This window comes from Drosophila pseudoobscura, chromosome 2 (assembly GCF_009870125.1).
Source record: "Drosophila pseudoobscura strain MV-25-SWS-2005 chromosome 2, UCI_Dpse_MV25, whole genome shotgun sequence".
In the NCBI taxonomy this organism is placed as follows: domain Eukaryota; kingdom Metazoa; phylum Arthropoda; class Insecta; order Diptera; family Drosophilidae; genus Drosophila; species Drosophila pseudoobscura.
In genome coordinates this window covers 23,671,005-23,691,864 of record NC_046679.1, presented here as the reverse complement: position 1 = coordinate 23,691,864, position 20,860 = coordinate 23,671,005, and the positions used below count along the sequence as shown (strand labels likewise).

The 20,860-nt window shown below is 43.0% G+C and overlaps 1 protein-coding gene across 2 annotated transcripts; it reads left to right on the top strand.

Moving 5' to 3' along the window:
* The first annotated feature begins 15,344 nt into the window (after positions 1-15,344).
* Positions 15,345-18,868, top strand: Cpn (Calphotin). 2 transcript variants are annotated; one of them, XM_002137763.3, is made up of 2 exons: positions 15,345-15,432; positions 15,992-18,868. In XM_002137763.3, the coding sequence occupies exon 2, from the start codon at positions 16,141-16,143 to the stop codon at positions 18,682-18,684; it is 2,544 nt and encodes an 847-aa protein (XP_002137799.2). In that variant the 5' UTR covers positions 15,345-15,432; positions 15,992-16,140; the 3' UTR covers positions 18,685-18,868. The 2 variants fall into 2 exon arrangements, with proteins under 2 accessions (XP_002137799.2, XP_033232291.1); XM_033376400.1 differs by lacking the exon at positions 15,345-15,432 and adding an exon at positions 15,723-15,741.
* Positions 18,869-20,860: the final 1,992 nt, after the last annotated feature.

Here is a 20,860-nt window from a genome sequence, read left to right as displayed (position 1 = left end):
AGTGTATATAATTTCAGTGAGACTGGACATCCAACATATTCGGTTTTATTGTGCGTATTTTTGTACAGAGTCATATCTGATGTTCCAACAGTCAATTCGCCCACAATTTCCAGTATGTAAATGTGTTTTTGGGCGACATTTATTATGCATTTCATTTTTAATGACAGCAGCAAAAACAAAATGAGTAGCCTTCCACAGAAAACTAACGACTAGGGGATACTCTGGGAAAGAGAAAAGATCTGGCAATTGAAATGCTCTAAATAGGATTTGCTTGGTTATCTGGTTAAATTGCTTGTGATAAAGAAAAAAAAACTTAAGAACGGATAGACATACGGACATCTGAAGTTCGGCACAGCTTAGTTTACCATGAATATATTCAATAGTACGTCATACTTTTCCAAGATTATATGACATCCCTGCCAGCCCTTGAAAATACCGGGAATAAAAAGCGAGCAGCCGTCTCCAGAGAACAACAATGCTATATTCGTATTCATACTACTATGTACGAGTATCGTAGGTAAATAACCAAGCCATGTATCTCCCCATGGATGTACATATGTACGTTTCACAGCGCTTATGTATACTGATGTATACATTGCGCCTATGGAGCTATAATTTTTGAGTGCTGGCTGCAGCGTCATGGCATAGAAGGGGCTGCGGCTGAGGTGGGATTCAGCCCCAAACTGCAACACGTAAATCAATCGGATCAATATATTTTACCATTTTGATTGATAAAATCATAAAATCAGGCCATGCATGAAGAACGCCAAGGGAGGGAAGCCCCTGGCAAGGGAAGAACAAAATCGGGCAGACAAATTCATCTGTGCATTTCGTTTGGCGGTGTGCGTTCAGACGGAAGAACAGGAGCGCAGAGGGTCGCAAAATCGGGACTCAAAGTTAAAAAACTTTAGAGATTGTATGGAAATTTTTGTTCTGTGTATCATAAAATATCTTCGTGAATTTTGGGATTTTTTTTCAGAGTGCGGACGAACCTGTAATTCCTCAACCCTTTTGTTTCTACCTCGCAACTGTTGCCAAAAAAATGCTTGCTAACAAGATAAGGCTAACGGCGTCATAGGAAGAGGTAAGTGAGAGACTCTCCAACGCTGAGCCAAAACTTTCACATAAACATTTTTCAAATGAAATATGCACCACTGCAGCCATTTCAGACATCAGAAACTCGCCCTGAAGCCAAAAGGGGGGAAAAAAATATCATAAATAACAGTTATTTACACATTTAATTCTCGTTTATTTATGGTGCCCGTCGAAGTGAAAGTCATTGGTGGGGAAGCTACGTATTATAAGGTGAGCTGTAAGGCAATAAACAGTTATTATAATAACAAATATATCTGAATATGTGTATGGCGTGTATTTATTTAGATTTTAAATGCTTGAAACTATATATACCGCCAACGAGTAAAGTAGTGCAATGAAATTTCGCTGAGAAAAGCACACTCTTTGTCCTTATCTTTATCGCTTATCGCTGTTCGTAAAAGAGACGAATTGATGTATTGGTTATTCCGGTGAGGATTATTCCGCGACATAAGAGATGGTAAAAACAAAGAGAGAAAGCGAGGAACCCTGACCGCTAGTTGTGTTCTAATGTTAATTCTTGTGCTTCACTTATCCCCCTTCCGCTTAATGACCTATTTCTATCGATTCCACTATTAATATTGATCAGGAATGTACACACTTTACGGGTTCTGTAGCGGTTCCTTCTGGGTGTTACAATCCACATCACAAAACTAGTAGTCTTTGAGTACCTGGTATAGCCACTTAAAGTCAAAAACTTGAAATCAGATTCGTAAGTAAAGTTAGGCCAGCCTCCAAAAGCAATTCCTCTTCTGAGTTCTATCCACCGCAGTCCCGTCATGAGTTTCTGTCCGAGTAAGGAAAAGGGCTGTGGCCCATGGAATTGTGATCACACCCTCTGATACGAACATTGGAGATCGCCATCATAAGGCGGTCCTTATGCTTCCTGATTTAAAGGAGCGAGCATCCATGTCGGCCATGGAGGGCCTTTACGAACTATTACAGAAGCTAGCTGTGACATCCCCCAGGCTGTTAGCACTCAAGGGTGTAGAAGATCGAACTGAAGATTACGACAATGGGAATTCATCTCTCGTTCAGGTACATCAGAGAAAAGAGACCAGAGGGTGAAGGTCACAATTCAAGGCTAGAGCAGCGTCAAGAAGTTGCACCACTTGCACCGTTACCGATTTACTCAAGCTGGTACAAAATCATACACCGAAGAAAGCGCAACAAGATGAGCCACAAGACCTATTCTAAGGCTTTTGTCAAGGCTTATGTTTACCGAAAGCTTAAGGAATCTTTATTCAATCAAACTGGATACAAAATGTGGTTGCTCCAGTGGCTCTTCAACGGCTTATTATCCATAAAAAATTAGCCATGAATGGAAGACGTTATCCTCTGTATTAATTATATCCATAAATATTCCTTCCCTTCTAATTAACTTTGACGCCATTGATCCAAGCGCCAATAAGTAATTGGAATTCCTGCACAGCTGATTGGCACCCTAACAGCTTAACAGAACAGGATGCATAAGAAAAAATGATTGAAACCTAGTTAATATGTTTGCATTTGTTTGCCTTGTCTTCGAGGCAATACTCCTTACCGACAGAACCCCTATCTTAGGACATGCCAAGACCTTACAGGGAAAATGTTTTTTCATTACGACTGGCAAGTGCGCTTTGTAGTGGGGCTCAGAGTGTTCTTGTCTGTCTCGAGTGCACTTCTCTGTCTCTCTGGGTGTGCAACCTTCCTCCGCTTTGAAGCCTTACCCGAAGAAAGTGAGGGAATTTTTCATAACGCCAAGAAAAAGACAGTGACGAGGACGATGCTGATGACGATGATGACGACAAGGACCAGGACCAGGACCAGCACCAGGACGAAGACGATTCAGGGTCCTCTTCACAAATGAAGCGCAATTAAAATGTAATTTTTATGCAAATTCCGTGCATAAGTGAACTTTTAATTAATTCAGCGCGAAAATAAATGAGAACTTTGCCCATAATTATGCATTCCTTGGCCCCATCCTTCTTCAGACTTCTTCTGCTTGTTGCATTTCACCTCTTTGGCAGGAGAGCCTGCCACCTTTTATCTCATAGCAGTTTGTGGAAAGCTGTTGTGTAGCTGGAATTATGCGGAGCTTCGACAACAAGCAACTAATTATTGTTATACAGATTTCCCACCATCAAATATACATATATTTTCTGTTCATCTGGTTATCTATGATGCAGACAATCTACCAAATACACAATACAGGAAATTCTCCCCTATTAAAATGTGGAATACTCGTATTCTATACTGTATTTGAATGAAGTTAATGAGTGAAAAAGAGCCTGGCAATCTGCCCGACTGATTATGGTCTCGGTTTGCAAACATATATTATACACTCCTCATACTGAAGTCCTCACTAAACGCTTAATTAAAATAATAAATGTTCTATTATACGAGTACCCTGAGGCAAATTTCCTTATGGATGTGCAGCCCTTTTGGCTGCCCGAAAGACCGACAGGCTGCGGCACAAAAAAACCGCGACACGTTTAGCAAAAAAAAAAAAAAAAATATCAAAGTGTTAATTTAAATTGCGATACGTGATGGGAATCCAACGAAGGCGGAGCCTTCCCTCTTTGCCTCGCCGCCACCCACTTTTCTCTTCTTGCGCTGGTTTCCTGCCCCATGGCTCATGCCGCCTGCCATGTACGCCGGGACTGCGCACAATTTTATGCACGTCCAGCGTGTAAAACACCTAAAGGAACGCCATCACGCCGGTGCCACGCCCACTTTAGCTAACAACCAACCTCATTCGCCCCACTCTACCCCCTGCGGTAGTTCTGCCGGACTGGCCCCGCACTGCCATCGATTAGTTTTCATTTTGCGAACAATTTTTGCATTGGCTGCACTGATTACAGCCTGCTGAGCAGACTTTTTGGGCGGCTATAGAGGTAGGTTCTTCCTCTTTTGTTCCTACCCCTTGCCACTGCGACCGTGCTACCATTTACTCCTTGCGGCCCATTGAGCCGTGGAGCAATTCTGGTCTTTACACCATTCTATTAGTGTCTACTATCCAGGCCCTCCACCCGAAATATAGCAGCTCAGATTAGATTAGATTAGTTCTGGCGATCGTTTGGGTATGTAATCTCTTCGCGACCTTTGGATGCCGTGAAGCGAAATCTATCCTGTAGTAAGGAAACGAAACTCAGTAAGAAACGTAGAAGTACAAATTATTATACAAGAAGAATATTCCAGTTCTACATTTAAGATGCAAAATGAAATAGTGTTAAGACTTATTAATGGGCTCTTTGAAGGCATGTTAAGGGTAAAATCCAAAAAGTGAGCGTGATATCAATGGATACCAATGGATAACATTTAAAATTTCTCTAGCTTCAAGATGAGATAAATAGGGATTATCTACAAATCTTTTGAAGGTTGAATTAATATGGTATTTAATCGTATGCGTAGTCTGACAATAGTGGCATCCAAGAGCAACGAAAGGGGAAGCAGTTTGATTTCTGGAAGTAAGAAAGGTCAGAAATATAAAATTGAAAAGGGAAGGGTTCATTGTTTTTCGCAAGCAAACACTCACACGTATTATGAAAAGTTCTTAATTCTTTTCCACTTATTCCTCTATGCCGCAGAATAATTTGAACATTAAGCAAACCAGGCTCAAGAGCAGGAGGAGCACTGCAGTGGGCAAATCGAATTGATCGGAGGTCCTGTTATCAATGCTACAAAAAGTGATCGATCGTTACCAGTATTCTTCAGAAATTTAATTACTTTCTTGTAATACGGACCTTCTTTCTGTCCGCCCGTCTTTTTGTCCGTTCCGATGACCGCCTAGATCTCAGAGACTATATGATTAGATGTATATATGTATATGTAGATCTGTATGACCATTCCTTAGTATAATAAATATTGAAATATCCTCATCTCTCTTTGCAGGGTTCCCTAAAAATGAGGCGCAATATCAGCAGCGAGAATCTTGTGTGACAGTAATTTTCAGTTCATTGCATTAAATGTGCCCCTATTAGCTTAACAAGTACCTGACAAATAAGTTAATTCCCTTACGTGAACATCAGCGTACATTAACGCTTTTACCCGCACCTCTGAACCGAAAGAGACCTCCGACCCCCTGTGGATGGTGCGAAGAACTCGACTCGGAGTTAATGTGGAAACGCCCCCACACTCGTACAAAGAGAAGCAGATGCCAGACAGCTCCCCTCGGCATTTCATCAACTTGGTCCAATGCACAGAAGCAGTCAGCCCAACGGAAGTTGAAGGGGAAGGGGCGAAAAAGTTGGCCAAAAATATCCTCAAGTTTTGGTTGGATTTGGCTTGTTTCTGCTTATGTACCTTCTAGAGGGTACTAAGGATTTGGCTAGATGTTTTGCATGTAGAGGAAAAAGGACTTTGCAGTCTATAGTTTATCATTTTCAATAAAGAGTCATTATAGAAGATATGTGTTTAGCTATCCAAAAACGTGCCTAAGTTCTGAAACATTTTGGGTACAGATTTGTATACATCAATGCTTTTTTTGGATGCAGTATTCAACTTTGAACCACTTATAATTATAGATTTTGAAGGGTATCTAAAGCTTCGACTGCCAAAGCTGTCCGCCCTTTCTTGTTTTTATTTTTATTTTGTTTTTTTGCTCATTTCCGAATACGGGCAACCTGAGGTTTGTTTTAATTTGCCGCTTGTCTATGAGGCCGAGGGGTTGCACGGTCCACAGCCATTGTCTTACCCGAAGCAAGCAAAACTTTTGCATTTTCTCATTTTCGGAAAATGTGCAAAGGGATTTGTTTTCATGTCTGCTACTGGTACTCCTGCTGTTCCGGGGTTCTGTTGGTCCTGCTCCTACATCTCTCATCCTCCTACTGTTACTGCCACGCATTCGTATATGATTTCTGCCTTTGTCCTGGATATGCGATATGTGATTGTGTGTGGGTGTATGTTTGTGAGCTCCTTTGAGATTATTTTTGTGATGCGGTGGCACAAAAGACAACAAACGGGGCCCCAGAACATAACCGACCCCCACTCCGGTGGCCCCAACTCTGCAAATAAATAAACCCAAATACATCTGTTTTCCCATAAATTGTATGAGCAACTCTGTGGTATATGTACGTACGACGGTACCTACTCGTATCTGTGTGTGTTTGAGTACTTTTATGAACAAGTACGAGCATGTGGCTCTATATATATGTATTTGTATGTATTGGTACGAATGAAATGATATCTTGTTGGGTTTTTGTTCTGCCAGAGAAAGTTTTCGGTTTGCTGCTGCGGTTTCTTTGGCGATAATCTGAAATTATCTTTTGTGTACTCAATTTCAGGGCCACGGCTCCGGCTCTGGCTCTGACTCTGGGTCACCCTAAGCTGTACCATAATGTTAAATGGTTTGCTGGCTGGCAAAATACATTTGAATATTTATAATTACACCGAGAAAATTGTTGTTTCCTATTTTTTTTTTTTGGCTCTTTTGTTTTTGTTTTGGCTGAACTCGAGTCAAGTTACAATGATATATTTGGACATTTCTTTAGAGGACAACCACTTCATGTGTGCGTGTGTGTATTAGCTTCCCCTTGTGGTCGAGCATTTCCTTTTCGTCCTGCCGTGTAGATTAGATGGTGCCTGGTGGGGCATTTGCCTATTAGGCCACGTTCTCGGCTTCCTGTGGTAAAGTACACTGTTTTATTTGAATTACGATTTTTCGTGGCCAGAGAGGGATGTTTCCATTTGTCCATGTGTCCGTCCCCATGGCTGGCTGTTCCTGTCCTAGACATGAAAGCTACTTTGCTGTAATTTAATTTGTCCCACTCAGACACAAATGCATGTTTTTGTGATTGTCTGAAGGGAGCTTCCCTCTTAATGGAAATGGGAAGGACCCCACCTCCATGACGATGATTTGCCACCCACTGACTGCGGGCATGCGTGATATGAGATTATAGACCTTAATGCGTTATTTGATTTGCATTATTCACGGGGTGCCAAGAGTCAAGTGGAGTCCCTCATTATAATTGAATAAATCAGGATAGCTCGTGCAAAATTCCTTTGACAATTTCACGTATGTTTCGAGCTCTTTAAACAATTAACCTGGAGAAAACTTCTCAATCCCCGGGCTTTCAAGGAAGGCTGAAGACTGTATGTTCCAGTAAACAACTGCTAGGAGACACGTGGAGCGGCTACTCAGCCAAACTCCGCTCCACTCAACGGAGATCAACTCTTTTTTTGGCTCGTTTATTTTTGTCTGCTGGGATGCTACGGCGAATCCACCGACAGGAAGGAAATCTGCTCTTGCTCCCGTATCGTGCTTCGCTTTCCGTGGTCCGTGGTCCGTGCCGCGTGGCACGTGGCACCTCTTTGGTGGCGCGAAACAACTGTAAATACCAGGATGATGACTTACTTTTTGGTGCCAAGGTAATAAATGGCCAAAGGACATCATTGTCCTGCTGTCGGAGCTTGTCCACCGCTTGGCTGCCCACAAATTGTGTCGGAAGTACTTTCCCTTAGACGAATCCCATAATGCACTCCAGGGAAATTAAGTTGAGGAATTTCTGGAGGGTGCATAAAGATTGGGAAATAGGGGAAAGGAAAGTCGTGTACATATGTATGTATAATTTGAAGATATAATTGAAATTATTTTGAAGTGAAAGGCGTCTGAAATGTCTGCTCTTGCCAGTACTCTATCATCTTATGATTTATGTAACGTGTACAATATATTATAAATGTAGTTATACTTAAGCGGGTACACAAAATGAAAGACCAACGAGACAAAGCTCAAATATTATTGATTCAATGGCAGCTGAAAATCCAGCCATATGCCGGCATCAGCGGACAACGTAAAGTTTTCCCTGCCAATGAATAAAAAGTAAAAACTCCCGCAAATAGTCGAAAGAAAATGTGGAAGAAGTGCAGGGATGGGAAGGGGATTAAATGGAGAACTGGACACGGGACTCGACATTAGCACCGCAGGATAAAAAAACCTACATATGTGCCGGGCACGTGGAAAAATCGGACGCGAGGAAAAACCTACGTGAAGCTGGCAAAAGAAGAGCGACATTCGAGCGGGTTCTTGTGTGTGTCTATCTACTACTTTGTTGGAAGACATATGCTTGGCACTTAGGTGCCCTGCGAGAAGCGAGAGTCTCCTTTCTGGTGTGCTCTGCTCTGCACTATTCTGTTCTGTTCTGTTCTTTGCTTACCTGGCAACGTTTTTCCAGCTCTTGGGCAAACGCTTTTCCTGCATTAGTTTTTTGCACATCTCATGGCGTTTTTACAGCTTTCAGCTTTCTTGCTCCTCCTGGCATTTTACACTCTGTTCCTGGCTTTCCTTCCACCTCTACATACATACATATGTGTAGGGGAATGGTTTTGTGGTAAATGTTTTTCAATTCCTTTTTGAGTGCAAAAATTTTCCGGCCACGCACTGCAACCGTCGAAATGTACACAAATTTAGCGTTTTATTTGCACCTGCTTCGCTCTGCCACTGAGTGCGAGTGCTGGTGCGGGTGCCGGTGCGACGGGTTCGAAGGTGTGTGTAAGTGCCTGGCAATTTGGTGTGGAAAGGCGGAAATGGAGCTTATTATGGCTGCCCACTCCACTTACACACTTTCGACCAAGCAAGTCAAAAGGGAGCCAAAACCTGAACCTGGGCTCGGACCACCACCACACAGACCTTCACTCGATTCGCTCATTTCACAGTTTCGCAGATGGCTTTGAATCGGGATTGAATGGAGGGGCAAAGAAGTGCCATAGTATGCCCATAGAATTCAGTCTGAATGGAGACTTCGTTTACCACATATTCTCAAGGGCCGCCCACAGACTAGTCCTTCTTTGATTGGAAATGGCCCAACACATTTTGAAGCATTTTTCGCCCATTTGTGGCTCATATTTATGGGTGAAACTTCCCCTTGACTGGGGGAAAAGCGGTATCTTCTACGAAATAGTAATCCGAATCACATGCAACCCAAGATGAATGGTAATTATCTGTTGACTGGTTCTGATTCAACCATAATAATTGATTGAAATAAAATAGTTTCCATGGAATGGGCAGCGAAGCACAACAATCGCTGCGAAAATACATAGAAATAGTGAATTGTAAATACAAGAAATGCGCATCAATGCATTCAATAAAAAATAAATTGACTCGAAATGGAGAAAGGAGAACGCAAAATGGGGATTTCAGAGTACAGAACCGGAAGCGGAACTGCAGCAGCTGAACCTGAATCGGTTTTCAAGGTATGGAAAATGGCACGCTGCAAATACTTCAAGAGGCGATGCGGAATATCCTACCTTTAAGGCAAACCCAAAACAAATAAAATAACTCTACATTTTTATAAGAATTTACTAAACCATTTTCCAGTGGATTGCCTCGTGACCCGCTCTCACATGGCATACCGCTTGAAATCTGTTTGGCAAATTACGCAAGCGACCCGTTGTACAGCTTGGAAAATGCCAAAAGAACTACAAGGCTGAGCGGAAAGGGGTTTCCAATACATTTGATTTGGTTTTGCCATTGCATTCCCTGGCACTGACCGCAGCTTCTTTTCTATGCTTTATGTGGAAAAGCAGGTGAAATTGTTCACCAGACAAAATTTTTGAAGAACAATCCAAATTATGCTAGAAAATTGCAATAAAAATATGTGCTTTCACTACCGACAAAAGAGCATTTTTGTTAAATTAAAATCTCAACCAGAGATGGAGAGACAAATAAAGAGAAATATTCAAATACAAATACTTACAGAAACGAATGAGAGATGGAGACATAAATGGAGAAAAGGAGAAAGAGAGAGAAAAAACGGAGAAACAAACTGACAGACCAGCTGAGTGAAAAGTTCATAAATTGTATGCGTGCGTGCTGCTAAAATTGTCTGAACTTTTGTCAAGGCTGCCACAAAAGCGAGATGGCGGCACAGAGACAGTACACGGGAAAAGGGACAGAGATGCAGAAAAAGATGAGGAGGGGAATAATTCCTTGTTCAGAGAACGACATGTGCTGAGTGCCCCACAGCCGAGCCTGAGTTGTGGCCTCTGCTCAACAAATGTCACTCGGGCCAAAATGGAAACTGGTCGTCCAGGCTGCCGGGCTGCCGGGGTGCCGGGTTGCCACACAATGAAATTTGAAATTTCGGCAATACCAACAGAGCAACAGCAGCAGCACCCCCAGCAGCAAGACAAACAGCAACAACAATGTCCACATCGACAAATGTAATTGACATTTCTTTAAGCGTTCATATGTTCACATCTTGAAAATATCCAAAAACCAGAGACAAGAACAAGAACTTCTGGTTTATTCCTCGTTTTGCGGGCAAACAGCAGCATGTTGCCGTCTCAGTGAGTGTTGGTTCTCATCCAAGTACGTGTCTGGAGCGGAAGCTGGTATCATTCTCCAGGAAGAACATTGATAGCCATTCTCTGGTCAGATGATGTACATGGACATGGGACAAGGAGCTAAGCCGATGTCACTTAATCTGCAGTACTATTGACAGTGGTTATGTTTGGTAATTTTCAAATATTTCTCAACGAATAGAGGCGTTAAACGTTAGTTAAGTATTATGACTATATAGACGATAGAATATATCTATAAATAGCTATTAAAATGACAGAAAATATATACATATAACGATGAAAATACGGCTCTACACTGTTCATTACAATAGCCCTTTTTAATTTTTTTGGGTACAAAGTACTGCTCTGCTATATGGTTTTAACCTTCATATGCCTCCAGGAAGATAATATACGCTATTTTTTCTAATATTGCAAATCATGTGACCTTCCCGAATATTAACGAGGTAATCCCATGTAAGAGAGTTCCCTTAACAGCATCCCCTCATAAAATCATAAAAAGAAGGCAAAGATGAGAGGCGGAAGAAATGTGAACACCGAGCAAACCGAAAAAGTTTTCGCTTAGGCCTTATCCACACATTAAAAACTTGGCAGCTTGTTATGTTCCGAGTCAAGAGCCGATGTAGTTTCAAGAATGGGAACCCTCTTCCAAATTAAATCCACAAACTGTAGACAAAATGCAATAAAATAAATTGCAACAATATCCGCAGAAACCGAAGCAAAGAACAAAATAGAACTTCCTTATAAATGATGTAGCAAAGGTGCTGCCCTTTTTTCGGTGGGTTGTTTTTGGAGTGAATGTAATATAAATTTCCCAAGGAGCTGCAGGCTACAAGTAGACCCAGCCAAATGAAAGGTGACAGCCTGAAGAGAGAGAAAGAGAGAGGGAGAGTGAAGGGCAGTGACTATGGCTTAACAATAGTTCAGGAAAAATAAGTTAAAAACGAGTGAGAAAAACTTAAGTGCCCGTTAAATTTCCCAGCGGACTAATGATAAAAGTTACGCGACTACAGCTGCCTGCCTGCCTGCCTGCCAGTACGCCTCTCCGGCGCTACCTTTCTCCACTAAACCTCCGTTGGAATGCCTTCCCTTCCGGAATCCTTCCCGGACACGTTGCACCATTCCTCTCTTGGCTTGTCGGATTTGTTTGCTCTTTAACCCTTTCCATTTGCCGCTTGTTCATTGTTTTTTCCCCTTCTTTATTTATTTTTTTTTTTGTTCTTTTTTTCTGGCCGGGAGTAGCGGTAAATACATTGCGGCATTCAAGTTAATTTACCACAAGAAAGGAGCCAGAAAGGAGCCTGAACGGAGTGGAAAAGGAGTAAGAGAACGTTGCCGAACGGGAACAGAGGCCGGGGCAGGAGCCAGAGCCACAGGAAAGAAAAGCTGCCAAGGAAAAAAATGCAATGAAAATTATGTTGAACCAGCAAGGGATCGTAATTAGTTTACTGCCATTTAACTTGCTACATTAGTTGCAATTAAGGAGTAAATATTGTTCATTTAATGTGTAATTCATTTGAATTTTATAAACTGTTTGCGGCTATCGTTTTGCGAGGCTATGTAGAATTCTGAAGAGAGAGAGATCTAGTGGAATACAAACATTTATTGGAGCAGGTATTTATGTACTTACATAGGTCTTAAATTTGAAGTACCGCTCTTCACATTGTCTATCCTTTATATATGGATTACCTTCATTGTCGTCTGAGGGATAAAAATATCTTGTTCGTCGGTTATATTAATTGAAACTACAAAGCTTGCTCTGAAGTTTTCTCCCTATGCTATAACTAATCCTTCATATTTGGGACATCACTTTACATCATACAGCTTAATTGCGTAAGTGTCCTCTCTACATTCTCGGCACTACGAAAATCTCCAAAACTCATTGAAATATTTCAAGTATTTTCCCGAATTTAATTGATGCATATTGCTGTTGAACCTTCCGCTTAAATATTTTACTTTTTATGTCTCAGTGTTTGCCCCGGTTCATGGTGTTGATTGTGCCTTTTTGATTTTTGTTTGTTATGTGCTTTGCATAATTTAACACTTTGCCTTAAAAACAATCAAATTGTCAAGTGTCAAAAGGTTCGTGCCCGAGCAGAGCAGAGCCATGGCCATAGTCAGGGCTTTTTCCCTACGTGTTTGTTTGAAAATGTGCATAAAAATGCATTAAATATGTAGTTGTAATTTGCACACTCACACACTGAAAGTGTGGATCCGGAGCCCCACCCTTAAGTGGATGCTTGTGTGCAATATTTTGCATTTGGCTGCCAGTTTTTCCGGTTTACTCCGACCACAAAGTGTTGGCCATTAACCGTAGAGCAGCCTTCTCCCTGACCTGCCTGACCCACTGACAGACAGATAGACAGATAGACAGACAAACAGACAGACATGCAGAAGGAGACTGAGAGAGACGTGGGCCGACGCGTGTTAATTTGAATAAATTATTAAAGCACGTGATGAGCGCGACCTTTCAACCAATTGTGGCAGCCACTACCCCTACTGCTCACCCACACTTAACCGAACGAGCTCCCAACTGGATCCCCCGCATGCCAAGTGCAATTAAGCACGAAAAAACCAATCAAACTGGAAATAAATTGCACCATAGTTGCAACAGCCGCAGCATGAAAGCTCGCCGAGAGACCAGGGCTGCCATACGGCGCACATTTTTTCTGCCGAGCCAGCAAAATGCCTCCCTCAAGGTATATTATCCTCAAGGTAAGGTGGTACAAGTCTGTATATGCTGTCTGCATATGCTGTCTGTCAGCATCCGCGCATATGAAGGCCCCACACTCACCGAAGTTTAGAAAATCGGATTTTTCGGACAGTTTTTTCTTGTGTTCAATATATCCTGCACTCTTTGGGTGTGTATGGGTGTGGGCTTATTTTTTTGGTGTTCGCTGGGGGTTTCCCCTTTTATTGTGGCCGCTGGGCGAAAATTGTTTGCATTGCATTCTCTGCTGATGCATGCGAATCGAGAAATATTTGCAATTTAGCAAAATACACCCGGAAGCGGTCCCGGATTGAAGCTGGAGCTGACGATTGCCATAATGATTGCGATTCGGTCGCCTATTTGTATTTGGTCTTTGCATTTCGCATTCGAGCTCCACTTTCAATCGCCCTCGAAGTGCGTGCAAAATGATGGCAATTAATGTGTTGCTCTTGTCGTTTTTTTCTGTTGTTTTTTAAATCTTTTTTTTGTACCTGGAAAACACAGCGGGAAATGTGATGTCAATAATTTGGAAAAATTGTGTGTTTTTCCCCGAAGCGGTTGATAAATATTTTTGCTTGAAAAAGAAATTCAACGTTTTTTTCAACTAAATACACATTCAATAAAGTCAAGAGAGGTCAAGGATTGGATGACAAAATGGTAGAAATCAGAAGGGAAACTTTAAACATTCATTTCACAATTTAATAACAAAGTGTGGATTGGAAAATTGGATCGTGTATTTTAATAAATAGAAAAAATAGCTGAGAAAAAGCTACATATGTGATATTCCCTTAGATGTTAAATATGATCTGTGCCTTCAGAGATTCTCAATGCAAGGCAAGTCTAACTTTATGTAATACATATAAAGCATTAAAAATGGATACATCGTTTGCCAGAAATACCCTTATTCACTACGCCAGCCCAGGATCAATTGTTGAGTGCAGTGATGCAGGAAAGGATAGAATAAAGTATAAATACAATTTGTATGCTTGATGTAATTTCATTTCCACTTATCTTGGTATTTTCTCTGCATTTTCCTTCATGCGATTGATTTATCGCACAGAAAATAATAGGCAGCCAATGTCTGTGCATCCTGTCGAAGGACTCCACCCATATCTATACATCCGTTCTATCCTCTGAGCCTCTGCTTCAGTGGGGTTCAGTTTATATTCAAATGCTTACGCTTAAATGTCAATAATACGTGAAATTGAACTGCCAATTCAATCTCCACAACTACTTCGTTCGCTCCTTGGTTCGAAATCATTTCCATATAAGCGTTTTCCCATCTCTCCTTTATTTATATACATATATTCCTCTTTTTGTTGAGCAAATTCTTTCTGTTCATATGTGGAAAAAACTATTTGCAAAAGTCTCAAGTGTGTTTGGGGTGGGGATTGGGATTTTTTTAAACGACGGGCTGCAAATTGTACGCAGATCACATTACACTTGCTCCAGCGGACTGCATGTGCAACTGCATCTCCAACTCCAACTCCGACTCCTGACTGCCACTAGGAATCGCTTCACATTTGGCTGCACTTCCCTGAGCCAGCCGTAGCCCCGCATCCCAATCGCGTTTCCCCATTTCTTCTATTCATTCGAAAAATTGAAAGATTTATTTCTTAGTTCTTTGCGATTACATTTCCACCGAGCTAATGTGTTCCGATCCAACGGCTACGTCGTGTCGTGGCAGTTTGTCAACTGTCATTGCATCAGACATTGAATGGCAGACCAGTGAGAAGAGAAGAGAAGGAGGGGAAAGAGGAGGTCCCAGATACAGAGTCGCATTTCGTTGACAACTACATTGCAAATACGGCAAAGTAATCAGTATTGTGTAAATAACAAGTTATGTGTCTGGCTCTGACAAAGCGAGTGGTAAGCGATATGCAATCAAGCGAGGATAAACCCCTGAAAGGGTGCAGAGGAACGAATAAATCCTATGAAAGGGTGAATAGAATGAATGGGGGAAAGTCAAGGCTATGGCATCTTTCCATATTAAATAGAGTGATAAAGGAATTTAATATAATATCAAAAAACTAATATTTTGTATGACAATTGGATATACATATTTTATAGCATACTTTTCAGCGCTTATCCAATCTTTAGGTGAACCGGAAATGATTCAATAATGTTAGCAAAGGCCAGCTACTAAGCATCTTAAATTTAAAATGAAAGAGAAACGATTTCAACGCTTCGTTTAGTTGCCTTTTCAATGGGCAGTTGTCAGACTTCTGGACGAAGGCAAATCATTGAGACGAGGTGAAAATATCCAAGAAAACTTGGTCAGCGGGCCAGTTAGCCGCGACGCTTGCCAATGAGAGGTTGTGTGAAGTGAAGAACACAATACAAAATTTCAATTGGTAAAGAATATTAATTGACCTAAAATATTTTTCAATTCTAGCATAGATCTATCTACGAGTATGCACATACATATATCCAATTGTAGCCGTTTCAACGCAAATGGATACCACGCTAAAAGGCTTCGATTAATCCAGTAAACTTCGTTACTCATCTCAAGTATCTCAAAATGGTTCCCGAAACCCTACAGGAAATCATCATAAATTTATGCAAATTATTTTCCCCACGAAAACGTTATGGAAGCCGACACGTCTGCGTGGCGCCACGGAAAACACAAAATCAATTAAATTGATCGATTGCTTGGAAAACGGGTAGAAAACAGACTTAAAAAATCTAATATACCCCAATACTCATTTTGAGTATCGGGTATAAAAAGAACGATGAAATCTTTGTTGAGCTTTCACATTTCGCCCAGTTTTCTTTTACGTTTACCTTATTTGCCTTCACACGTCGTTTTGTTTGCCCAGGGACACCCCTTCTGTTTTTCCTAGACAATGACCCAATTCAAGGTCAGGCTTCCCAAATGCTTACTTCTTATTCTATTTTTTTTATCTTTTTCAGTGGGTTGCTGACCATGAAATGGAAAATCTTCTGCTATCTTTTACACTGAGCACAGGACGAGAGGAAAGCTAAGGGGAAAAGTGCCACAAAAGATTTCACTTTGAACATTGAGCGGAGAGCTCTAGTGGGAACCATAGAAAACTTCAGACATGGAGCAAGGTGGAACTGTTGAACCAGTGGTGGTTGCCGCGGTGGCTTCTGCTTCTCCTGCCGCAGCGCCTGTGGCACCCCAACCTGTTGCTGCCACAGTGGCAGCAGTTGCGGCACCTGCTCCCGTCGTTGCTGCAACCCCTGTTGCTCCTGCTCCGACTGTAACTTCGCCGACAGTTGCTGCCCCGTCACTTGCTACCACACCAACTCCCCATCCAACGGCAACAGTTGCCACTTCAGCAACAATTGCTGCCCCAATAACTCAAACTGCTGCTCCGACTCCAGCTGCACCCATTGCTTCACCGATACCGAATGTTTTGCCTCCAACTACTGCTGTTGCTGCTCAGAGCCCATCTGCCGAGCTGCAAGCTGTTGTCCAACCCATTGCTGCGTCAACTCCAGCTACTGGGTCGCCTGTACTTGCTCCAACGATTGTTTCTCCACCAGCTGCTGCGGCGATTCCCGCCACTGCGGCTACAGTACTGGCTCCAACGCCTCCTAGTCCAGCGGCTGCCACTCCAACAGCCGTGCCGATTCAAGAACCAGCTGTGGCCGCCCCTCCTGTTGTGACTACCACTATCGATGCACCTGTCCAGACTACAATAGCGACCCCGGAACCAGTCGCTGCTGCTGTTCAGATAGCTCCACCGATTTCAAAACCAGTTGCTGCCATAATAGAAACACCAGTGGCTGTTCCTCCTGTCGAGGCTTTGGTTGTGACTCCAGCGGTTGTCTCGCCACCCGTTATAGTCGCCGTGCCAACATCTGTACCAATTGCGGAAACAGTTCCTGCTGCTGCAGTAATACCAGAGCCAGTCCCGGAGCCAGCTGTAGCCACCGTAGAAGCACCTGTGCCCACTCCGGTGCCCCAAGCTGCTGCCGTCCCTGAAACTCCCGTGGTTTCTTCAGGCGAGACAATTAGATCGGAACCGTCTGCTGCTGTTGCAGATGTACATATACCTTCGACAGCTGCGGAACCAGTTATAGCTGCAGTCGTAGCTCCCGTAGCGACACCAGCTTCAGTTATTGCTGCCGTCCCGGAAATCTCTGCTGTTTCTGTTGCTGAAGTAGTAGTCCTGTCTCCGAAACCAGTTATAGTCGCCTTAGAAGCTCCCGTCGAAACTCCAATTATTAATGCTGCCGAATCCATACCTGCGACTCCCTTAGTAGAGCAAGCACCGACTTCAGAACCAATTGTTGCTGCCGTCATAGTGATTCCTTCAGCAGCGATCGTGGAACCGTCTCCTGCTGTTGCAGATATACCTTCGTCCGTGCCGGAGCCTGTTATAGCCGTTTTAGAAGCTCCCACCCCAGCCGAGCCAGTCATCGAAACTACTCCAGTCCCTACTGCCGAAACTATTATGGAACCAGCTGTTGCCGTTGCAGATGCACCAGTGGCCACTCCCGAGGCAGTTATAGCCCCTGTAGAAGTTCCAAAACCTATTCCAGAACCTGTTATTGTTACCGAAACCGTACCTTCTACGAAACAAGTCAATGTTCCAAACCCTGCGGCATTAGCTACTCCCGTCGTGATAGAAGTTTCTCCAAGTCCAGTGGTATCCGCGGAACCAGTTCCTGCTGCACCCGATCATGTTGTTGAAACTCCCACAGCCAATCCGGAAACAGTTCTTGCGGCTGCTCCAGCTGATCCAGTAACAGTCGAAATTCCCCCTGTGTTGCTCGAACCAACTCCGATTGACACAATTCAGGAGTCTGTTGTGGATCCATTCATTTCTGCTGCTGTTTCCATTGCTGAACTGCCAATACCTGAGGCGCCAGTAGCTGCAGCTGTTATAGAATCGCCAGTAGCTGAAGATGTAGTAGAAAAACCAATGGACATTCCTAGTTCTGAGACTCCACAAGCTGCCGAGGAGCCAAAAGCTTCCGCCGCGGAAACAGCTGCAGCTCCTGCAGAACCCACAGTTGAAGTACAAGCCACTGCGGAACCTGGTTCTGCTCCTACAGAGGTTGCTGCCGAAGCAGAAATTCCGGCAACCATTTTGGAACCATCTATAGAGAATCCCACTGTTCCTACTGCCGAAACTAAAGTGACCGATCAGGACCCAATTACTGCCGCCGTTATAGAGACTTTAATCCCAAGCCCTCAACCATTAGCTGTTGATGTAGAAGTTTCCGTACCAGAACCACTGGATACAGTAGCTTCTCTCGTTGTCGAAGTACAGATTCCAGTACCAGTTGTTGCGGCCACTCCTGAGACTCCACCGGCCATCATTGAAGCCCCAAAAGCTATTGAAGGGGCTGGGATCTCTGAAGTTCCAGCAGCCATCATCACTCCAGATTCTGCCGAGGATTCCACTAAAGAACCAATAGATTCTGCATCTGCTGATCCCAGCTCAGTGCCAGTAGCCAAGATAACGCCTCTACTGAGGGATTTACAAACGACAGATGTGTCGCTGTTGGCCATTGCGGCAACCCTAGACGCCATTGGGGAGAAGCTGAAGGACCAGAAGGCTCGCAATCAGCAAGTCATGGACAGACTCTGCGAAATCGAAAAAATACTAGGTCCTCCAAAACAAAACTAACTAAAGCAACTTATTACTAGCCTGAAAATAACTATAAGAAAGTTGAAAACTAAACGAGTATAAATACGCAAATTGCGATTATTTTAAAGATCTAAAGTTAACTTCTTTCACTCCATTTTATTTCATTTCCAACCACTCAAGAAATGAACACTAAAATACTAATAAATCAGAGCTGTTCAAGTTGTGTTTTGCACTCATTATTCTTGGTAATATTCATGAAACCAAAACAAATCGACCATTTGCAGTGTTGGGACACATTTAGGAGGCGTGGCCTCGACCAGGCAATAGAGAGGCAATTTGCTATCAAGGCAAAATTTTCCACGCCAGAAATTAGCATCTAAGAGGAAGACAAAAGAAGGAGCTCCTTGACGACCCAACCTAATAAACTCGCAGAAGGTGCAAATGAATGAATTATATTCCCAATTTACTTCCCCTGTCAGCATGGAAAAACAATAAATTTGTATTAACGACTGGGATGAGAGCTTCCCACCTTAGCCACCATAATTTGGCGCGACTGGTAATTGATAATTTCTCAATGAATAATTTAAATTTGGTCACAACGATACTCGTAGGCGGAGAAGAAGCCTTTGTCCCGACTACATTCCAAGCCGAAATGAGACCATAAAATTCACTTTGGAGCCGAAAGTCAATCGAGAGTAATAAAACTGTTTGAATGCTGGAAATGGGAAACTTTTATGGCGGCAAACAGAAAATTTGTGTTTATGGGAGAGGAAAAGCTGGGAAAAGCTCAAACACCTACGGCGATTATTCTAATCATTTGCATTGTTTTCGGCCCCATCTGGGGGATGTTAGGGGATGCGCCTTAACCCAGAGCCACTGCCCAGCCCCCCAGTAACATGTTCGACAGTTCAATCCAAATCTGTAGGCCGCTCACACAGAGACACGGTATGTCGTGGCAAAAAACTGGATGCTAAAAACCAAATTCCCATTTGACCATTTTGTCTGGAAACAATAAAATGACCTCTTCCACATATACATACACACATACTGGCACTCTCATCCGACGATACGAGCACACATGGTCGGAGAGCAAACATACGGAATCCCATAAATGTTGCAAATGGAGCAACAGAGTGGAGTTGTCATGCAGAGGCGGAATGCCTTCCTCCAGCCATGTTGCTGTCTGGAACAACAGAAACAACTACACAAGGATATTCCTTTTTTAGACTTTTTGGCACTTTGCGAAAACCAGAGAGCCAGAGAAGGAGACGGAGAGCATACCCCAGTGTCTCTTGTGACTCGGATGAAGGTTACACAATCTAACCGCATTAATGCCAGGACAGTACGGGTACGGGTACGGGTACGGGTCCGGGTCCAGTTCTGAGTTTGGATCCAAATGTGTAATTGTTGCCTAGAGGATTTGCAAAAAGATTTTCACTGTCATTTGAATTGTATTTAGGGCTTCATTTACTGAACTCCTACTCACAGTGTTTACTGCCATAAATGCCTGCTCTCTAGTCTGTTTAAATTGAAATAGAAATTGTCTCTGTATGGTGGGAGTAGCTGGCGTGATATGATAGTTACTCGGGGACAGTCAAACAATTAAAGAGCTGAGGGTACTACTGATGCTGATGCTGACGCTGACGGAACTATCGTTCGTTGAGCTCTGTCAGCCACAGGAACATGGAATTCATTCAACATTTACTTGTCGAGCGGCTCCCGAGTGCCAAATCAATCAGTCCGTAATGCATAAATGACACGGGCAGGTCCGACCAACCTTCACTCTGGGATGTGCGACGACTCTTGTCCAGCTGTCACACATGACCATTGTGGCTAATGCGGTCCCTTGTTGCAGTTCAACCATCACCAACATTAGAATTCCTCTGTCCCCAGTCTATGTCTATGTCTATGTCCCTTTCCCCATGCTTTTCACATTAGCCAGACAGGATGAATGTGTCCGAGGCTGGGCCCTGATGATGCCTCAGTAGTTGACTGTGTATAAATTTTGAATTAATTGGTGGCTGGTGAACATTTTTGCCTACAATTTATGCTTTTCTGCCAGCTATCATTCTTCCTTCCGTCAGGCTCTGATTTTGGGCAATTATTAACTGGCGAAAAGAGCTTGCACTGATTACCGTTGAAGCCATTTGTTTGGCCGTAATCGCTGTTCTAGTAGCACTGTTCTCCAGTAAGCTCCTGTCGCTGACAGTCCACA